Source organism: Acanthaster planci, linkage group LG08 (genome assembly GCF_054643075.1).
Source record: "Acanthaster planci isolate LZ-2023a linkage group LG08, COTS_SCS, whole genome shotgun sequence".
Classification (NCBI taxonomy): Eukaryota; Metazoa; Echinodermata; class Asteroidea; order Valvatida; family Acanthasteridae; genus Acanthaster; species Acanthaster planci.
Window position 1 is genome coordinate 17947805 of NC_141784.1, and position 17633 is coordinate 17965437.

Genomic DNA, 17633 nt, shown 5'->3' on the forward strand with positions numbered 1-17633 from the left:
GCACTAAACTAAGAAAAAAGTTACCAATTTTTCCTGCTAAAAAATTTTTGTTTTGAATTTGTTCGAAACTAGATAGACTTTTGTGCAGAACATTTTGACAATGTTCTGCACGCGCACTCCATCAAAGCTTGCGCGAGTTGCGATCTTATGATCGCAAATAGTCACCTTGTACAATTTTCTGCGCAATTTTCGCGCAGTAAAATTTGCGAGTTGCGCTATATCAGTCAATTTTGTATGAAATACCCCTCTTTACCCCTCTTTGGAAGTAATTTTCCACAGCTGCAAAGTAAACAGAAATGGTGATTGATTAATGATAGCAATATTAGCAATTTTGCAACAAGATTGAAAGATCGCGAAAATACCCCACCATGACACCACAAACTTGCCGGCGCGGCACATAGTACGCTCCGCGCGCAGTTTTAGTTAGTACGATACGGCGCATGCCACATGAAAAGCGAATTGCTTTTGGAAACTTGGGCATGTCGGGTGCGAAAGCTACTCCCATTTTCTCCCCATAGTTTTGTTTAAAATTATGGTAAAACGAGTCGTTATAAATAACGGAATATTCAACATGCTCCGGGAAGTCGAAGATGTCACTTGGCAACGGCTGTGGAGGTAGAAATATATTTTAAATTCTAAGAATTGGGAAAGTGGGTACGGTAACAAAAGCATATCCAAGCGTGCTGTGTTCATATACACACACCATGCAATGATTTTCACACGTGTTTTGTAGGCCTACTCCAAGTCTATGGCTAGGCCTATAATTTCTTTGTCGTTTTCGTCATGTTCGTTGTGCCTTGCTGTTGTTAATTTCAGTTGTAGCCTCAGAATTTGTGTTTCTTACTCCAGTCCATGATTCAACAAATCCCAAGATGGGCCTTACAAAATGTTTACTTCTTGGCGTGGTTATTGGTTACATTGGATTTCTGCTCGTTGATAGATTTGATCCAGGTACGGTACGGTACGGTATGCACGATATTCATATAACTAAATTTATAAAATCACAAACGTTAGAGTAGGCCTTCATGGCAGGGGCGTAGTATGACTATGAGCACGGAGGTAGGAAAATTGTGAGTAATTTCAAATGAGCCATTGAGTTTTAAGCGTCAGTGGTGGGTATTATTAGGCTTTCTGTTGATACTTCAGACAGACTATGGCATGCCACATCACATGCACTTTTTAATAGTTCCATGTGCATTGTGTCCCATGCAATAGGATGCTTGCTGGCAATTCCATGGCATGTAACTATTCCTCCATGCTATATGAGACCAGTAAGGTGGTATAGTATAAGGTATATATTTCAGTATTTCTCTAAATCATCGCTGTATTCCATTGTACACGTGGGGCCAGTGGATAGTCCACACACCTTCCTCCATGGTCCACACAACAAAGGAAATGAACAGACCTAAAAACATCAATGTCATGCTTTGTTGACATGTTCGGATCACGTCCCACCTCACTGCCGCTGGAAAGTGCACATGTAAATAGAGCATGGCATCTCTGTGCTACTGGTCTGTTCATCTGTGTTTGGCTGGATGATCAGATTTTGGTTTTTCAGAGTACTGAACATTATGGGTAGCCAGCTGAGCATAACGGTCACAGGCCATGTACAGGGTTTTGTACTAGTGATGAACGGATTCAAGACAAGTTTGACTTGCCATTTTTAAGTTTTTTTAATTACTGGTGGTTTAAATAAGGCCAGGCTATGCATCTGGCAGGTCTGGTGAGTATAAAGCTCGAAGGGAATTTGACACCGCAGAATGTTTGCAGAGAAATTATTGCTTAAGTTAAATTGTAAGCACCTAGGTGTGTTCAACTTTTAGCGAATTCATAGAACATATATTTAGCCTGAAAAATTCATTCCCGAACAGCTTTTAACCTCTTTGTTGGACTGATTTCAACCCTCCCTGACAAGTCCTAAAGCGCCTTGGGGTAGCAAGGTTTAACATATATACATGTACATGTGCATGTAGTGCAAGGGACACAATTAATCTCTCAAGCGATTCCCCTGGTCTGGATTTTTTTCTTCCCCAGCCAGTATAAATGGCAAACGAGTGGTCATCACCGGTGCTAGCACAGGTATAGGGGAGCAGATAGCCTACCAGTATGCCAGGCTTGGGGCAAGGGTTCTCATCACAGCACGCAGAGAGGCGATGCTACAGCTGGTAGGTGAATTTACCGTTTTGACCTTAGGGTAGAAGAAAAGAATTAGGCTCACATTTTCGATCGTTTCCCTCCAACATATGTCAAAATAAATAATGACGTCAGTTAGATTAACCACAAACGGATGGCAGTTTTCACTCAATTTAATTCTAAAAGAGCCATGGGGTGGGGGATATCCTCCTGGACATTTTCATCATGATACCAGTGTTATGAAAAACACTTAGGTTTCAGTATTAGGCAAGAATGTCAACTCTTTCTGATTGATATGTGCTTAAGCATGAACCATAAAGGACTGTTAGGACATTATGAGGGATTGAATTGCAACTCAGATGCGCTCATAATGAATGTCTTTGCTGGCATGCCAAGCTTCCAAAGGTTTGAGCATGAGACGGCTGTGATCGGGGGGGGGTGTTATTGTACATCCACTAAAACTGTCATGGAGAATGCAGACAAAATCCTGTTGCTCCGAAGGTGTGACAATGGGCGTCAATCGTTGAGGGACAGGGGACATGTCTGCCCCCTCTTTGTAGTTTGGGGGGGGAGTCATGTCATTTGTCATCTCCATGTTTGTTTTTGAAAGCGATTGATGCCTATTGGTTTGACCGTTTCCATAGGTGGTTGCTAAGTGCAAAGAACTGGGAGCCCAGGAGGCGTTGCACCTTGCACTCGACATGGGCAAAGAGAACGACACCAGGAGGCTAATTGACGAGGCCAAGGCGAGGTTTGGTGGCCTGGACCATCTCATTCTGAACCACGTTGCCTATGGCACCATGTCAGTGTGGTCAGGAGAATTGGATGAGTTGAGACAGGTACAGCAGTTAAACGGAAAAGAAGGATTTTGCCTAAGGGCATTGTGCTGTTACAGCTATAGCTCAATGAAGTCATCACAACTCAATTACTAGCCATTTATAATTCTGAAGTTGCAGATTGGTCAATTAAACTGTCATTGCTTTGCATAAATTTGTTGGCTTTTGTTACATGGACACTCACTTGTGATTTGACTCGAGATCGGACAGCATTAGAGCTATGTGCAGCGCAGTGATGTAGGCGAGACCAATTAAGACCTTCACAAGACCACACAAGACCAGCACAAGACCTCCAGTCTGAATTCAAGTCACAAGCTATTCAAATGAACTGCAACAAAAGCATTCCTTTGTCATTGTTCAACCTGTTACTTGTGACTGGTCTTGCGTCTGGTCTTGTGATGGTCTTGACTACAACACTGGTGCAGCGTATAAGCCTTGTCCAACTGGCTGAAAGTGACTTTGACCTAAAGGAATTGGCTTTAAGACATGCATGTCTCACCTGAACCTGGAAGGCCTGCTTAAAATTGTGTTCCTCACAAGCACATGCTACATGTACCACACAGTCCCTGCAACATCCTTCAGTGAGGCGAGCCATTTCCAAACTCTTTAATGGGAGTAAAATCAGTCTCAACCCTGGAAGGAGGGGGGAGTGGTACGCGAGTACTATCAGAATTCATGTCAGACGGCAGTAACCATGTAGGTCATGAACAACTTCACCACAAAAGGGGACAGCCTTCAGAATCAATCAAGAGTCTGCCTAGTCGGAAACCGTAAGAGTACAAGAGGTCAGAATGGTGTGGCTTCTTGATTGTATCATCAGCAATTGCATTCAGCAAAAGCCAAGCATGGAGGGCAGAGCACAGACCCTGTGAACCTGCCTTTCCCATACCTCTAACCGAACTTTTGTATGAAAATTACCAGTGTCAGCTTTCTCTGAAACTGAACCCCCCCCCACCGAAAAAAACCCAGTTCGCTTCAAGTGTCTTTCTCTCTGTTGCAGGCCATGGATGTCAACTTTCACTCTTACATTAGTCTAGCAAGCTTTGCCACGCCGATGTTGGCAGAGAGCAAAGGGAGCATTGGAATTGTCTCGTCAGGCGCAGGTGCATGCAACTTGCTTATATATATAATAATCATCTCCCCAACGCAAAAAATACATCTTGAAAAATAGTTCGCAGTACCCGCTGCTTCATTTGACTCGGACCGGCCAGCCGACCCCGGCAAGCTCGGTGGTCGAATGGTTAAGACATCTGCACTAGTAAGCAGGAGGTCGTGGGTTCGAGTCCCACCCGAGTAAGCGTGTGAGGTTTTTTTTGCAAACTCTCGGACAAGCACTGAGCGTACAGTGCTTATTAATATACGTTGGGTAAGGGCAAACCGTTATATATAATTGCTTTGATTTGTTTTCTTCTATCTTTCTTGTTTGGAGTACCGTACACAAAATGCTTCGTTTTGTTGTGTGACATTTTTCAGGTGATTTCGTTCAGAAATCAAGAAAATTCTGAGAAATGAGAAAACCTTTGTCAAAACACCATATACATGTACTTCTCCAGACATCCAGTTGAAACATTTCCAAGAAAAGTCAAACTTTTCTCCGATTTAAGCAGTATTCAGTGCATTGAAATATATGTTCATTACATTTTGGCTTTCGTTTTAATTTAATTTTTTTCCCTTCAGGAAAAGTCGGATTTCCATTTGTATCCAAGTACTGTGCAGCCAAGTTTGCCCTTCACGGGTTCTTCGGGGCATTACGGCAAGAGTTCCAGTTGCAGAACATTGGGATCTCTGTGACAATATTTGTTCTCGGTAAGAAGCCAGATCAACATGGAGTTGGTCAGATGCTGCTATTCAAACTTCTTTTGTGAGTCGGATGTTCCCCCGAGTCATTTAACAGTTGTTGCTGTGTAGGGGTCTATGGTGTTTTGTACACCCGAGGGGGTAAAAGGCACTTCAGGCGAAGCTGAGGGTGTTATTTGCCCCCGAGGTTGTACAAAACCCATGGACCCCGCCACTGCAGGCAACAACTGTTTGGTTATACCATGGTCATGGGTTACACTGGATTCATCTTATTTGTTATATATGCATATTTTATTGCAAGATAAGTTAACAAACTTTGACAAATTGAAACACTTGAACAGCAAAAAGGGTATTAAATTACAAGGAAAACTATTGATTGCGATGTCCTTAGTTGACCTATGTTTTTGTTTGTTTTTTTGGAGGAGGGAGAAATCTGGGATTCGTAACAAACTGGTTTACTAGAGAAATCTGGGATTCGTAACAAACTGGTTTACTAGAGAAATCTGGGATTCGTAACAAACTGGTTTACTAGAGAAATCTGGGATTTGTAACAAACTGGTTTACTAGAGAAATCTGGGATTCGTAACAAACTGGTTTACTAGAGAAATCTGGGATTCGTAACAAACTGGTTTACTAGAGAAATCTGGGATTTGTAACAAACTGGTTTACTAGAGAAATCTGGGATTATTAACAAACTGGTTTACTAGAGAAATCTGGGATTCTTAACAAACTGGTTTACTAGAGAAATCTGGGATTTGTAAAGCACAGGGGTTTTGTCGATTGGTTGAATTTTAAGACATTATTTACACCAATTCCATTGAAAGTGTTGACAAGATTTAATAAAGACCAGACGAGAAGAGACAACGGCATAAGCATTTTATATAAACAGCAATGGCGGTGGCAGCAGAAACAGTGATTAGACCAAACTCGTGTCCCATGAGCATATAGGTGGTTGCACAAACAGGTTTAATAACCCGTGGGTCTCCATCATGGTCAGAATGAAGAGAGTAGCACATGCGAACAGACACAGTGCTTCAGTGTCCCCCACAAGGTGTACATCTATAATAATTGGTGTATAGCCCACCACGGCTATCCACCCTCGTACCCAAGATTACACAATCACAATGCAGCAGACACGGCACATCAACGGTGGCTGTGCTTGAAGGCTTAAGTGCAATTTCTCATACTTCATTGCCATGCAAATTCAGGAAATGGTCGCATACATGTAGATATATCCAGCAAGAAATGAGACCGTTGGGGTACCCCCAAACATGTCCAATTGCTATACACCGTGGCACTCTAGACTATTATCTAACACATCCCCCCCTTGATGTCTGAATAGAATTCCTCAGATTCCAGTGAAACAGTGACCAACACAAAGCAGGGGGGTTCTCTCCGTCTCATATCTTGCTTCATGTGAGCATAGAAAGGCATATAGATTCAAGTCTATAAAGTTGGGGTAGGGGCTGGCAGTGTTGTATTCAAGTCCCTGCAAGTCTCTGTAAGTCCATCACAAGTCATTCAAATGAGCTGTGACAAAAGTGTTCTTTTGTCATTGTCCACCCTGTTACTTATGACTAGCCTTGTAAAAGGACTTGTGATGGACTCGAGTACAACACTGGGGGCTGGACATTTAGTAACACGAGGGAGGGGTGCTGTTTACTGTACAGAATATGCATGTATATTATTTCTCATTTGTGCATAAAATTGGCATAAATTTACATGAAATTTGCATCAACGTCATCCCCCTAACAGAGCTCCTTCCCCTGGGATCTACCCCATTATTTCGTGCAGTTGGGGATGTTCACAGGAAATGGTGAATATCAGTGAAGAACCATAGTGGGTTATGGCGGACTTCATGGGATACTTCTCTCTAGTACATGCTTGGCAGTATGGGTTGTATAGTTGAATCAAAAGGGAGTGAGTCATTCAGTTAAATTTATATCAAAGTTGATGCTATAGCATTGCAAGAAAGGGAGTGTGAAGGGGGGGCGGGGCTAGGGTTGGCAGAATAATTTTCTTTGAGCAGAAGTGCCACCAGTGACATCATAATCATGACCTCCATACCCCAAGCTCACACTCGGCTCAGCAATTTTTCAGAAAAATTCTTGGAGAATTATTTTAGTCCCCTGACATGGCTCGTTGTCCAATTTGTGGTCAAGCCTGTCCATTCCAATTGCTTGCGGCGCACCTGTGAGCTGCAACGGTACATGCTGCCTGTCAAATTTCTCAAAGAAGCCACGCTGTACTTATGTGAGCTCCTTTCATCCCTTTACCCGCAGGATCAATCTCCACTCGGAATGCAATAGATCATGCCGAGGGCATGCTTCGCACCTACCAGTACGTGACCACGCCTTCCGAGACCGCCCATCGCATCATGACGGGAACCGCCAACAGGGAGCGTGAGGTCTACTTTCCCTTGCACCAGATTGTACTCTTGCCCCTCTTGAGGGACTCGGCCCCACGCCTCCTGGAGGCACTGATGCACGGTGTGGTGAAACCGGAAGTCCGTGACGAGCTACTCAGGAGTTCTAATCATTTTTCCACCAAGGACTAATAGGGCGACTCCTAACTTGTCTTGTTGCCAAACAAATAATTACTTGGACACTTGGGTCTAATTTTTCAGAACTGGTAAGTACCAAAAAATGGTTTGCACTATAATCACTTGCTTAGAGAAAAAAAAGGCTAGTCAGCAACTGTCATTGATTGTACAGATAGAAATCCAAGCAATAGAGGGTATGATCATATTAAATTATTAATTTGCTAAAACCTCTGTACATGTATTTGTTTTTGAAGTGGAATAAAGGAATTTAACTCGCACAACTGTTTCATGAGCATGTGCTTATTTGCCTGCTGCAAACCTACAATACCCTGCAGAGAGATGATGAACGTAATCCACCTTGAACGAGAAATGGCCAAGAGGAGGGCAGATTGATATCTTGACAGGATTTCCTGTTGAGCTCTCAACCAAATGTGAGTAGGAATAGACAGCTGCGGATTATCTGAACCACTGGAGGCTGGAGTTCATACATGAACAAGAACGGACAACGCCCTTAGAGCTTAGAAACGGTATCCGTTACAGTGGTCTTTCTAAATTTCATCCTTCCCAAAGTCTGGCCTGCTAGTCTTTAAGATCAGGAAGTCGGATGGCTATGGTAGTTTCCTCACCTTCCACCTCTTTGAGCTTGGTTCAAATCCTGCCCACGTCGACAGGTGGATTGGGTCTTCAGTCCCTGCCAGATTCCAAGGTCTTCCCCTCAAATATCATCACAGGTTTTTCCTCCTACATCTTAAACTGAAACATGTCTTTGTCATCTTATATGTTTCCTCAGATCTGTGGGTTACAACGCCTGTGCACCTCTGAGGAAACCTTGATTCCACGACCAGAATATTTTAAAAGAAACAGTGAGCATGTAGATGCCTACGGCCTTAGTACCTGTATCTTGCTTGACCCTGCCTTCAGGGATTGGGTACAATATTTGCACTCATCCCTGACTCTACAATCTTCATAAGACTATGCTTCAGGCATGCAACTTTTCCTTGGATCAGCTGATTTCCTCGTTTTTTTCTGAAAAATATTGTACCAAGTCTTGTAGAGATTCGTATTTCCTCATTTTTTGTCAAAGTCCAAGTTGCGTGACTGTGTGTTTGGACTCTCCGTCTGTGTTTGTCTTCAGCCATCCAGAACTCTCTCCACGGATTCTTTCATGGCGTCGCTCTCACCGGTGCTGACCGCTAAGACCTCTCGGAGAGCCTCTTCGGTGTTCTTCCTGCAGCATCGTTTGAGCAACACCAGACATTCCACACATCCATCAATGATGGGCTGTCTCACTGCCAGAGATCAAGCAACGAAAACCGCAAAAAACTTCTGTAAATGCAATTGCATGGTCATTTTTTTCAATGATTCTAAACACCAAATGGGCACCAGCTGCCAAAATCTGAAGTGGGGACTTAAAAACAAACATTTCAGCAGAGGGATTAATAAGCCCTTTACGAGTAAAATTTGAATAAAATCTGTTACACCGAGTTATCTGATTGCACATGAACATAGCAATTTGAATTCCCCAGACTAAAAGATACTGTTGCTATACCTCGAGATTCGGGGCAAGCTTTTGCATAGTGACCACCATCTCTGGAATGGTCTCGTTTCTTTGTGTCCTTATCCATTAAAAAGTGTATTGGTGCAAGGCGTCTCTTATGTAACTAAGGAAAAGCTTGCCCCAAATCACGAGGTAACGCAACAGCCAACAGTGTCTTTAGAATGGAGAATTCTAATTGTTATGTTCATGTGAACTTAAAGGACTCGGTGTGCCGGATTTCATTCAAATCAAACGCGCAAAAGGCTTATTGCCTCACTTTTGAGAAAATTGACAATTTCTTTAAACATAAGCTCCTGCAAGCTGTACCAACAGAGGGCGCAATTTTCATAGCAACGGAGGCTCCCTTGCTGGTAACTGCAAATCGCCGGTTCCAGAACAACTATGAAACACAAGTGTTGCAGTCGCATCGCTACCAACAAAATGAACACTCCCAACCAATATGGCTCTTTTCAACCTACGAGGGGGCGCTTCTCAATGGGGATTGATGGCAAGCTAAATTTTGCAAAAAATCATTCCCTCATCTTCGAAGATACCCCTTCTTGGGACCGAATTTATCTCCACATTTATGCAAGTCAATTTAAGACTTCAGTGTTCCAGACGCCCCATGGCCCTGAATATAAAGCTGGAGTGAGTCTACTTTCTGGACAGTGTCACACTTCCTATGTTTTACACCTAACAAATATCCATCTATTATCTTACAATAATTGTTCTCATAAAAATGACAGCATGCTACATGAAGATGGAATAATTTCAAAGGATGAACTCTGAATTACAATGGCTGCAGTGGATAATCCTGCAAGCAATTTCAGGCCACATTTCTGTGTACCATGAATGTAAGCCATTCTAAGGGAAAGGCTGATTGAACACAAGTTTTCAAGGGTCTCTGCAATGTTACCCTCTTTGTCTATGTGGCTGCGGTTGTCACAGGCATCAAACAGGAGCTTCAGTAACACTTTGATGATTTCCTCCCAGTGGGCGGGGATCCTACAATTAAAAAAAGGAATCGGATCGTAATTAGCAGCATCTTGAGAAGTACATGCCACGGTCTACGTTCGAAGTTATTTTGACAATTCTTTTTGGGTTTGACGTTAATTCACAAATTGTTTTGTCTAGTGAAGTGGTAAAAACCAAAGAATACAAGCAGTGCATTTCATTTTGTGTTAGTGGGACGCTTTCTCTTTTGAAGAATAAATCGACAGTATATTTGTTGATGTGCTTTTAGGTGTTTGCAGGCATTTGCCTTTATCAATTAACAACAGGAAGATGACACATTGTATTTCTGTGCAATTAATGTTTACCTTGGCCAGGATTGGAGAATGAGTGATTTGAGGGACTGTAGCGTGTGCATTCTGGATACATCGTCGTGACCATCAGAGGCCTCAAGGTACTTTAAAATCACACGCAGAACTCGCTGGATGTACATGTAGGTAAGACCAAAGAAGTCACAACAGGAAATGAAGACGTTGAATAGTAAACTCCACTGTTTAGCTTAATCTCAACGGGTTAGACCATTGGGTCACAGGTCGTTGATTACTGCACTTTCCGGCTTTCACCATTGGGCAAGATCGATCAGCAACAAATTGTCAACCAGTAGTCGATTTAGACTGGTAACCTATGCATGAAATATATGCCAGGCACAGGCAAATTTAACCAGTTATTAAACGAACTGTCGCTTATTAAACTTGCCCCTTACTTGAGATTGTGCTTTTGTGATAACATGAAGAATGTGTCCCTAAGCAGGATATTTTGCTGTGAGAATGTAATGGATACCAGTGAGAGAAGCGAGAAACAACGATGTGATCATAGCATCCTGAGCTTTATATTGCAGTGACAGCTTAGGGGTCAGATACAATTAAAGGAACAGTGAGCGGGGTAACTGTGAAGACTCACCATCTAGTGAGTATCTGGCCAGTTTACTCACCTTCATGTGTCTGAGTATTGTGATGCCCATGCTGTCGATGAACAGGTGAAGATTCTTAGTGTAAGCCCGCCGGAGGGCCAGCTTCTGTTCAAACTCCATGCTTATAAGTATTGTCTGTAAGACGGTGTCGTATCGGTTTGGCTGTAGATGGAAGAGAAGAAACACTCCGATGCTTGAGTGTATACCCACTGCAGGCCAGTTTGTTACAAACCTATGATTGCTGGCTACATATTGATGCGGTGCTGTCAGTTATTTTTAAAAATCTGTGGAAATCAGAAAGACTCTAAACATCAAAATTCTGGGCATACAAACTGAAAACTGGCCGCAGAAGAGAACACATGAAAATTACTTCAGGAATGGTCTTTGTGTCAATTTCTGCTTGAAAGGCAACTTTGTGGGTAAACCACTCCAAAGTCTCAAAAAGCCTCCCCTTTACAATTTTAACCTTGTCTGTCAAACCGTGTGGTGCCTTGAAGCTAATGAAGACATTCAGCCATAAACGTGATATTAAGCATTCTCGGTTTGGGGATTCCAAAATGTCGAAATCTGGTAACTTTCCAAACATTAGGACTCATTCTGAAGTGCCAGATCAAACAGTGTATAAAAACATTTCTGATATAATCAATTAACATATATGTTTTTAAAGTGTCTCGGACAAAAGTTTTGAAGCATTACTTTTCTTTGTTCATCAGCTTTATGCGGAGACCGCTCAATTACGGCAAGAATGCTGACGAGGCATGGCAGGAGTTGGCCAATCAGGGCAGGCTTCTGCGTGTATAGTTGATGGTGGAGCGCTTCAAAGATCACCATGGCCCGACCGTGCAATCGCAAATCAGTCGGGTCCTTGGCAGGGAAAATAAATTAAATGGAAACAAACAAAATATGAACTGTCACTGATTTCATTTTTTGAGACGAATTGAATTTTGCCCCTGAGCTTCTGCTAGGATAGAAATATCAAGCTCTAACTTTAAAATTGTTGACTTTTATTCAATTTTAACCAAAAACTGAATCACACGGTAATCCTGAAATTCTACCTTACTATAAAACATAACTTCTGAATGTTTTATTTCATTCAACATTAACTATGTAAAGAGTTTTTATCCAAAATTCACATTTTTTTAATTTCACAAATAGAGCTGCCCTCAAGCCTACCTAAATCATGTAGAATTCTTTAACAGCAAACCATATTTTAACATCATAAATAGTACTGCAATATAGTGAAAAACTAAAATGCTCAGTTCTGACCAAATATTCTCTTGTAGCTTGACCTACCACATTGTTGATGATGTGCTGCAGACACAACACGCCAAGACGTTTGTTGTTTTCCTGGAATAGAACCCAGAAAATGAAAAATTGAAGACAAACATGTTTACTGTACTATATATTTGAAAACTAGAAATAAATTAAATGTCCATTTGTACATCTTTGAAAGAAATCTTCAAAAATCTGGTAAATAAACAGTGCAATGGTTGGGGCCATTGACAACCAAACAGGCAAGAAAGCGTCCTTTTGGCAACTATAATTTTCTTGTCGGGACACAACTTCAGTAAGAGACGGCGTGTTACTAGAAAATGTAGCTGATATTGTATATCGTGATAGGTGTGCATTGCAATATAAACCCATACAGGTTTTCCCATGCAGCCATCCCCAATTATGTACCCAAATTTCAACATGTTGCTCAGTGACGCCTACCGGTAAAATCATGAATGAGGCATTGTTGGAAAGCGTTTGTTCTCTACTTTGAGATGTTACCAAGTTTTTTTGCTAGAAAGTGTGTAGCTTGGCCACAGTAACCATTTAAATTTGGGTTTCCTTTTTTTTTGATACACCCTGTATATCCTGCCTCATATGGAAAAATTATCCTTCCGTGGGCGTCAGTGGGGAGGGGTCAGGGTGCAAGGGGATGCTTGCCTCTCTCCCAGAAAAAAATTGAAAAATAATAAAAGAGACGAAAAAAGGGGAGAGAAATAACAGATGAAAGGGGACAAAAAACACCAGTTTGCTTGAAAATTCCTCTAAATTGACCCACTGCATCACTAGCATTCATCAGTTTGCTGCTGCTCAATGCTTCCTCCCTTCACCCCCCCTAGAAAAATCCCAGCGGCACCCATGAATTCTTGACGGAAATAAAAAATATTGCAATACAAATAATTTTCCAAAAAAATTGGACCCATTTCCCCAAATTCTGTGAGTAGAGCATGGCTACCTTGTAGTCGTCCACAAAAAGAAGCGAAGCGGGCAGAACAGAGTCTAGGTGCTGTCCCAAATGCGGATGCTGACAGGAAACAAATGTATAGGGAGAGAAGTGGAAGAGTTAGATGACTGTCATCAAGTAGGACGGGAAATGTGAGAGGAGATTTGGGGATAGGATCAGAGACAGACCTCCAGTTCTGAAACATCAATGCCCAAAAAAGAGCTCCATAAACAGACATAACTTGACTCCCTATGCACAAATACTATGCAACTGGCCTGGAAAAATTCAAAGTGTTTTTTAAAAGAAATGCTTCAAAGCTTTCCATGCAGAATTTGACTTTTTGCAACATTATATCACTTCCTGACTGCTGATAAGCCACTGCGGGGTGAATTAGGGATGTCCGTGTATGGAACTCTTATCCAAAATGCATTTAGGCCAACTCCATCTGCTCACTCTCTTGCAACAAAACTTTGAGAGAAAGGACGATGTTCTGAGACTTTCCCAAGTCAAGTTTGAGGTCTCACTTCAGCCTGGTGTGCATTTTCCGGACTCGTCCAAACTCAAATTTCTCAAGCCTGTGTCAACACGTTGACTGCCAACTATGAGTATACTCGTCACAAGTGTAGGGGATTCTGCCGCTACCAGTATACTTGTTGGAAATGAAAGGCTGGCATCACCAAAAAACACAACAAATACGCTTCTGGCAGTTTGGAGGAAATATATCCGTAAAATGCTCATGTTCCAATGGAAACATGAAAGGTACCTTTCAAATATGCGCGCATGTGTACAACGCTTGGCAATTGGGAATGCCCCTTTGAAATTAAACGTGGCAGTCAATGTGTTAAGAACCTTTCAGTAAAGCTATTTTAGATTATCAACAGAGAGTAAGATAACGAAATAAGATTAAAACTTGGTGCTTATTCAAGGAGTTCAAAGTAAACAGTGAGACGAGCTCAGTCACTTGCTCACTTTTTGAGAGCCAAAAACTTGGAGGGGTCAGGAAGCTTTTTAGCACGAGTGCCTCCGGAGTTAGGATTACATGCTACAAACCTTCACTTGCAGAAGGCACCATCTGAATGCTTGTCTTGTTGCCGGTTCCCTGTGCCACTGGTCCCTCGTCAGTCGTTCCTTCAGCAAACCTAGGACGTCCTTAAAGATGCCCACGTTGCTTGACTCTCTGCACCAGGCTGGTCCCATCATGAGAAGTTCCGAGGCTGAGTTGCAGCCTGACATCTTGCAGAGCAAAGTGCAAAGACCTGAATTTGTGTCATGGAAAGTAGCGGAGACGTTCTAAGATAATTTTGCCAGTATCATCAATAAAACAACAGAAATGGGCGGGCATGTAACCCAACCCCCCTAAGTCTTATCTTTTATCTCATACCAGGTCAACTTTGCCAAAATAATCCATCATAACTTCAGCATTTAGGTACTTCCAAGATGATTAATATAATAAAAGGATTCGTTGAAAAGCTTGTACATGTTCAAATATTTTCTAGACACCGTGAGTTACATATCGCTTCTTACTTCAAATGCATGGTACAAATGGGACGCAGTTGGATTTTAACTTTAAATTCTTCATCACTACCATTGGTGTTCTGTCTTGATGTCTTGCTGGTCCACGGATGCTTCTCGCAGTGGCTAGCTGCCAGAACTACACAATGTGGGGCCACAGCCGAGACAACACCACTGACTAATTGCTGAGTTTTCTCCTTCCTCTCGTCTGTGTAACCCAGTGAACTTTGACCCTCGTGGAGGTTTGACAAAATGGCGGCACACGTGGAGGCAACAACAGCAGTTATGCTTGCCGTTTCTCGGAAACAATCGTCTGTTGAAAAGAAAAAGTATAAATACATGTATATAACAGGTGATTTTTTTTTATTAGATCCCTAAAGTCCACAATCTTTCACTTTCAATGTGATTTTACACTCAATAGGATTTGTCAACCATGGTATGAATTCTCCATTTTTCATTTCTCACACCCTTTCTTGTTAAGTAGGGGGCAGTGAAGTAAAACAGGGTTAAGTTAGCGGGGCAAAAAAAAGTCTGCTGACCTTCGTTTTCATTTGACAGGCTTTGGGGAAGCATTGTTCTCCCAACCAATGAGGCGACAACTTTGGCGACAACTCTTTTGACGTTGTCTGCGACATGTAGAAACCACACAGAATCTTCGCTGTCGTGCTGAAATGCTGCATGCACCTCTGCACAACGTTTCTCAATCTCCTAGAAATAGGAATGACATAAACTCAGTTTTCAAGCCTTACACAAACATGCAATCAACTGAAGCCAGGTAATATTCTAAGTTCCTGTGAATGAATATCAAGATGTCATGGACACTGTGATTCATGGCAACATTACCGCACACCGTTTCGGGTGTTTCCGATGGTAATTCTCACCTGAAAAATTACGTAGCCATCAGGTTAAGGGGAAGTACCACGAGATGACATTTGAATTGAATTGACCCGACCCCAAAACAGCACACACACATCCGTACCATGCATAATAAAAGCTATGAAAATTAAGGACTACTGCATAAATTGGGGCTCCAATAGACTCCCAGTGAGAGCTTCAGGCAAATGAAATGCACATTGTGTCAAAATTGCCATTTGCCAAAACAGTTTACATTATTTCAAATTTATAACGACAAGCTTGTTTTCAGGCAACTGAAATCGTTGACGTTGCCAATAAACCTGATGAAATTATTGTCACACAAATAAGCAAAAAGTTTGAGTTACGTACATGTACATACCATCATCATACAATTGAGTACCTAATTGAAAGAAGGGCCCAACAACACATTTTTTTAGGTCAAAAGAAAAAAAATTGATATTTTCTGAAGGAGTTGCAAAGGAATTCAATTAACTCTACTAGGCCAAACTGGTGGACTTGGGCTTTTCTTTTAATGAGGTATTCAACTGATCATACCCATATTTTTGAACCGTACTGTTTTTTCCCAGTTGTGATTGGCAGATGATTGTACTATAATTGATTGGTTCACATCAACTCAGAAGCTGGCCGTGCTGACTATTTTAGGAAATGAATAAACACCGTAACCATGAAAGCATTATTTTCTAAGATGTCGACATGTGTCTCCAAAGTCAACATGCAGGTATCACAGTCAAAATGTTGAACTTAATCGCTGGATCTGCTCAGTCAGCACTGGTCACTCTATTTTTACACTGTACAATCAGTCAGTTCTGTCCAAATCTGTCGATCTTATCAGTCACTGAACTCATATTGAAACAGTCATGAATGTAAATAATGAAGAACTGTCATGCTCAAAATATTATATAGGCCTATAGATTGGCAATGGGGGTCACTAGTACACATCTATGCACCCGGGGCACTGTGATTGACTAGAAGTAGGCCCCTTTACCTTAGGCCTCGGGATGTAGAACCCTTTTCTAAAAAACTCAATCTCGTGGGGAGGGGCAAGGGTGTACATTATTGACCAACTTAAACACGTACGCCAGTCCATACATGTGTTTTACAAGACACCTCTATATAACATGTAAAGATAAGAAAAACTTTTTTTTCTGTTTTAATTTTGTTTTTACTGATTTAATTCAACCATACAACAAATCCTCCTTCCGTGAGCAGAAGCACCCCCTCATCAAAAGAGACACGTTGGTCCAGAGTGTTCATTTTGCTGGTACATGTACATGTAGCAATGCGGCCATAACGCATGCACTTCATAGTCTTTTGTGAACCAGCGAAGTGTAGTTCCGACAAATTCAACAAGCGTGACCCCTGAAAAGGGGTGTTGGTGCAGTATCTATCAAGGCAAGACAAGTGTTTCAATACTAAAGGAACATTGTCAGTTTTCCCAGATTCCGTTTTTGGGTTGTTGTTCTCTATTCTCGTCATGTGAGGGGTTGAGGACCCTGTAACCAGTCAACATTTCTGAGTACTACCACAGTACCAGTGCATAACCACGCACTTCACACTGGAATTTATGTGTACATGGTGTCTTGGCGCGTCTAATTCATGCTGATGCTAAAAATTTAAACTAAGTTCTTGTACAACCAGTAGCCTACATTATATTACTCAACTAGGAAAGAGTTCCATATACGAACAACACTTAAATTGATGCCCCTGTGCACAAACCTATTATAGATGTCACAGTCTCCTACTACTACTAGTACTAGGCTGTACTGTGTTGTCTGAAAAAAACCTGATCTGAGAAAGCGTTTTCTTAGTAAATGCTTCAGAAGTTTCTCAGCTAAATTTCACGTCTTAGGACATTTTACCACTTTCTGACCGCTGTTGTAACATTTTAAGGGAAAATAAGTGTCCGTATATGGAACTCTTTCCCTTGTAAAAGCCATAGGCCCTAACAATTGAAGTTAACTACGGTCATGACGGTACAACTACTGCTCCAGCATGTCCAGTGTCATAAAGTGGGCCCAGATACGGTAATTACCATAATTACCAATTGCCCCCTGCATTGACTGTCTTCCAGCGATGACAAAAGATTCTCCAGGGCACAAAGCCTAACTGTCTCTTCCATGATTACTTAAGCTCTTCCCGCAAAAATCAAATCCCTGACCGGATTACTTTGAGCTCACATTTCGCGCGTTTGTTGACAAAATCAGTACAAAACACGTGAGGCTTGCTAGCAGAATAGTATCTCTTGGGGGCGCCCTTCAAACAAA

At 41.8% G+C, this 17633-nt stretch overlaps 2 protein-coding genes across 4 annotated transcripts; one reads left to right on the top strand and one right to left on the bottom strand.

Annotated features, from left to right (window-relative positions):
• The first annotated feature begins 423 nt into the window (after window positions 1-423).
• On the top strand, window positions 424-7589 carry LOC110984537 (hydroxysteroid 11-beta-dehydrogenase 1-like protein B). Of its 2 annotated transcripts, XM_087140486.1 has the most exons (7): window positions 424-615; window positions 850-951; window positions 2035-2165; window positions 2778-2972; window positions 3970-4072; window positions 4647-4775; window positions 7049-7589. In XM_087140486.1, exons 1-7 carry the CDS (start codon window positions 591-593, stop codon window positions 7321-7323), a joined length of 960 nt encoding a protein of 319 aa, XP_086996612.1. In that variant the 5' UTR covers window positions 424-590; the 3' UTR covers window positions 7324-7589. The 2 variants fall into 2 exon arrangements, with proteins under 2 accessions (XP_086996612.1, XP_022100518.2); XM_022244826.2 differs by lacking the exon at window positions 850-951 and having other exon boundaries at window positions 425-615.
• tti2 (TELO2 interacting protein 2) lies at window positions 5236-17604 on the bottom strand. 2 transcript variants are annotated; one of them, XM_022244820.2, is made up of 11 exons: window positions 17411-17604; window positions 15033-15201; window positions 14567-14806; window positions 14032-14237; window positions 12994-13062; window positions 12060-12113; window positions 11463-11630; window positions 10788-10928; window positions 10165-10277; window positions 9762-9850; window positions 5236-8597 (listed from the first exon to the last, which is right to left on the bottom strand). In XM_022244820.2, exons 1-11 carry the CDS (start codon window positions 17486-17488, stop codon window positions 8440-8442), a joined length of 1485 nt encoding a protein of 494 aa, XP_022100512.2. In that variant the 5' UTR covers window positions 17489-17604; the 3' UTR covers window positions 5236-8439. The 2 variants fall into 2 exon arrangements, with proteins under 2 accessions (XP_022100512.2, XP_086996611.1); XM_087140485.1 differs by having other exon boundaries at window positions 17402-17604.
• Window positions 17605-17633: the final 29 nt, after the last annotated feature.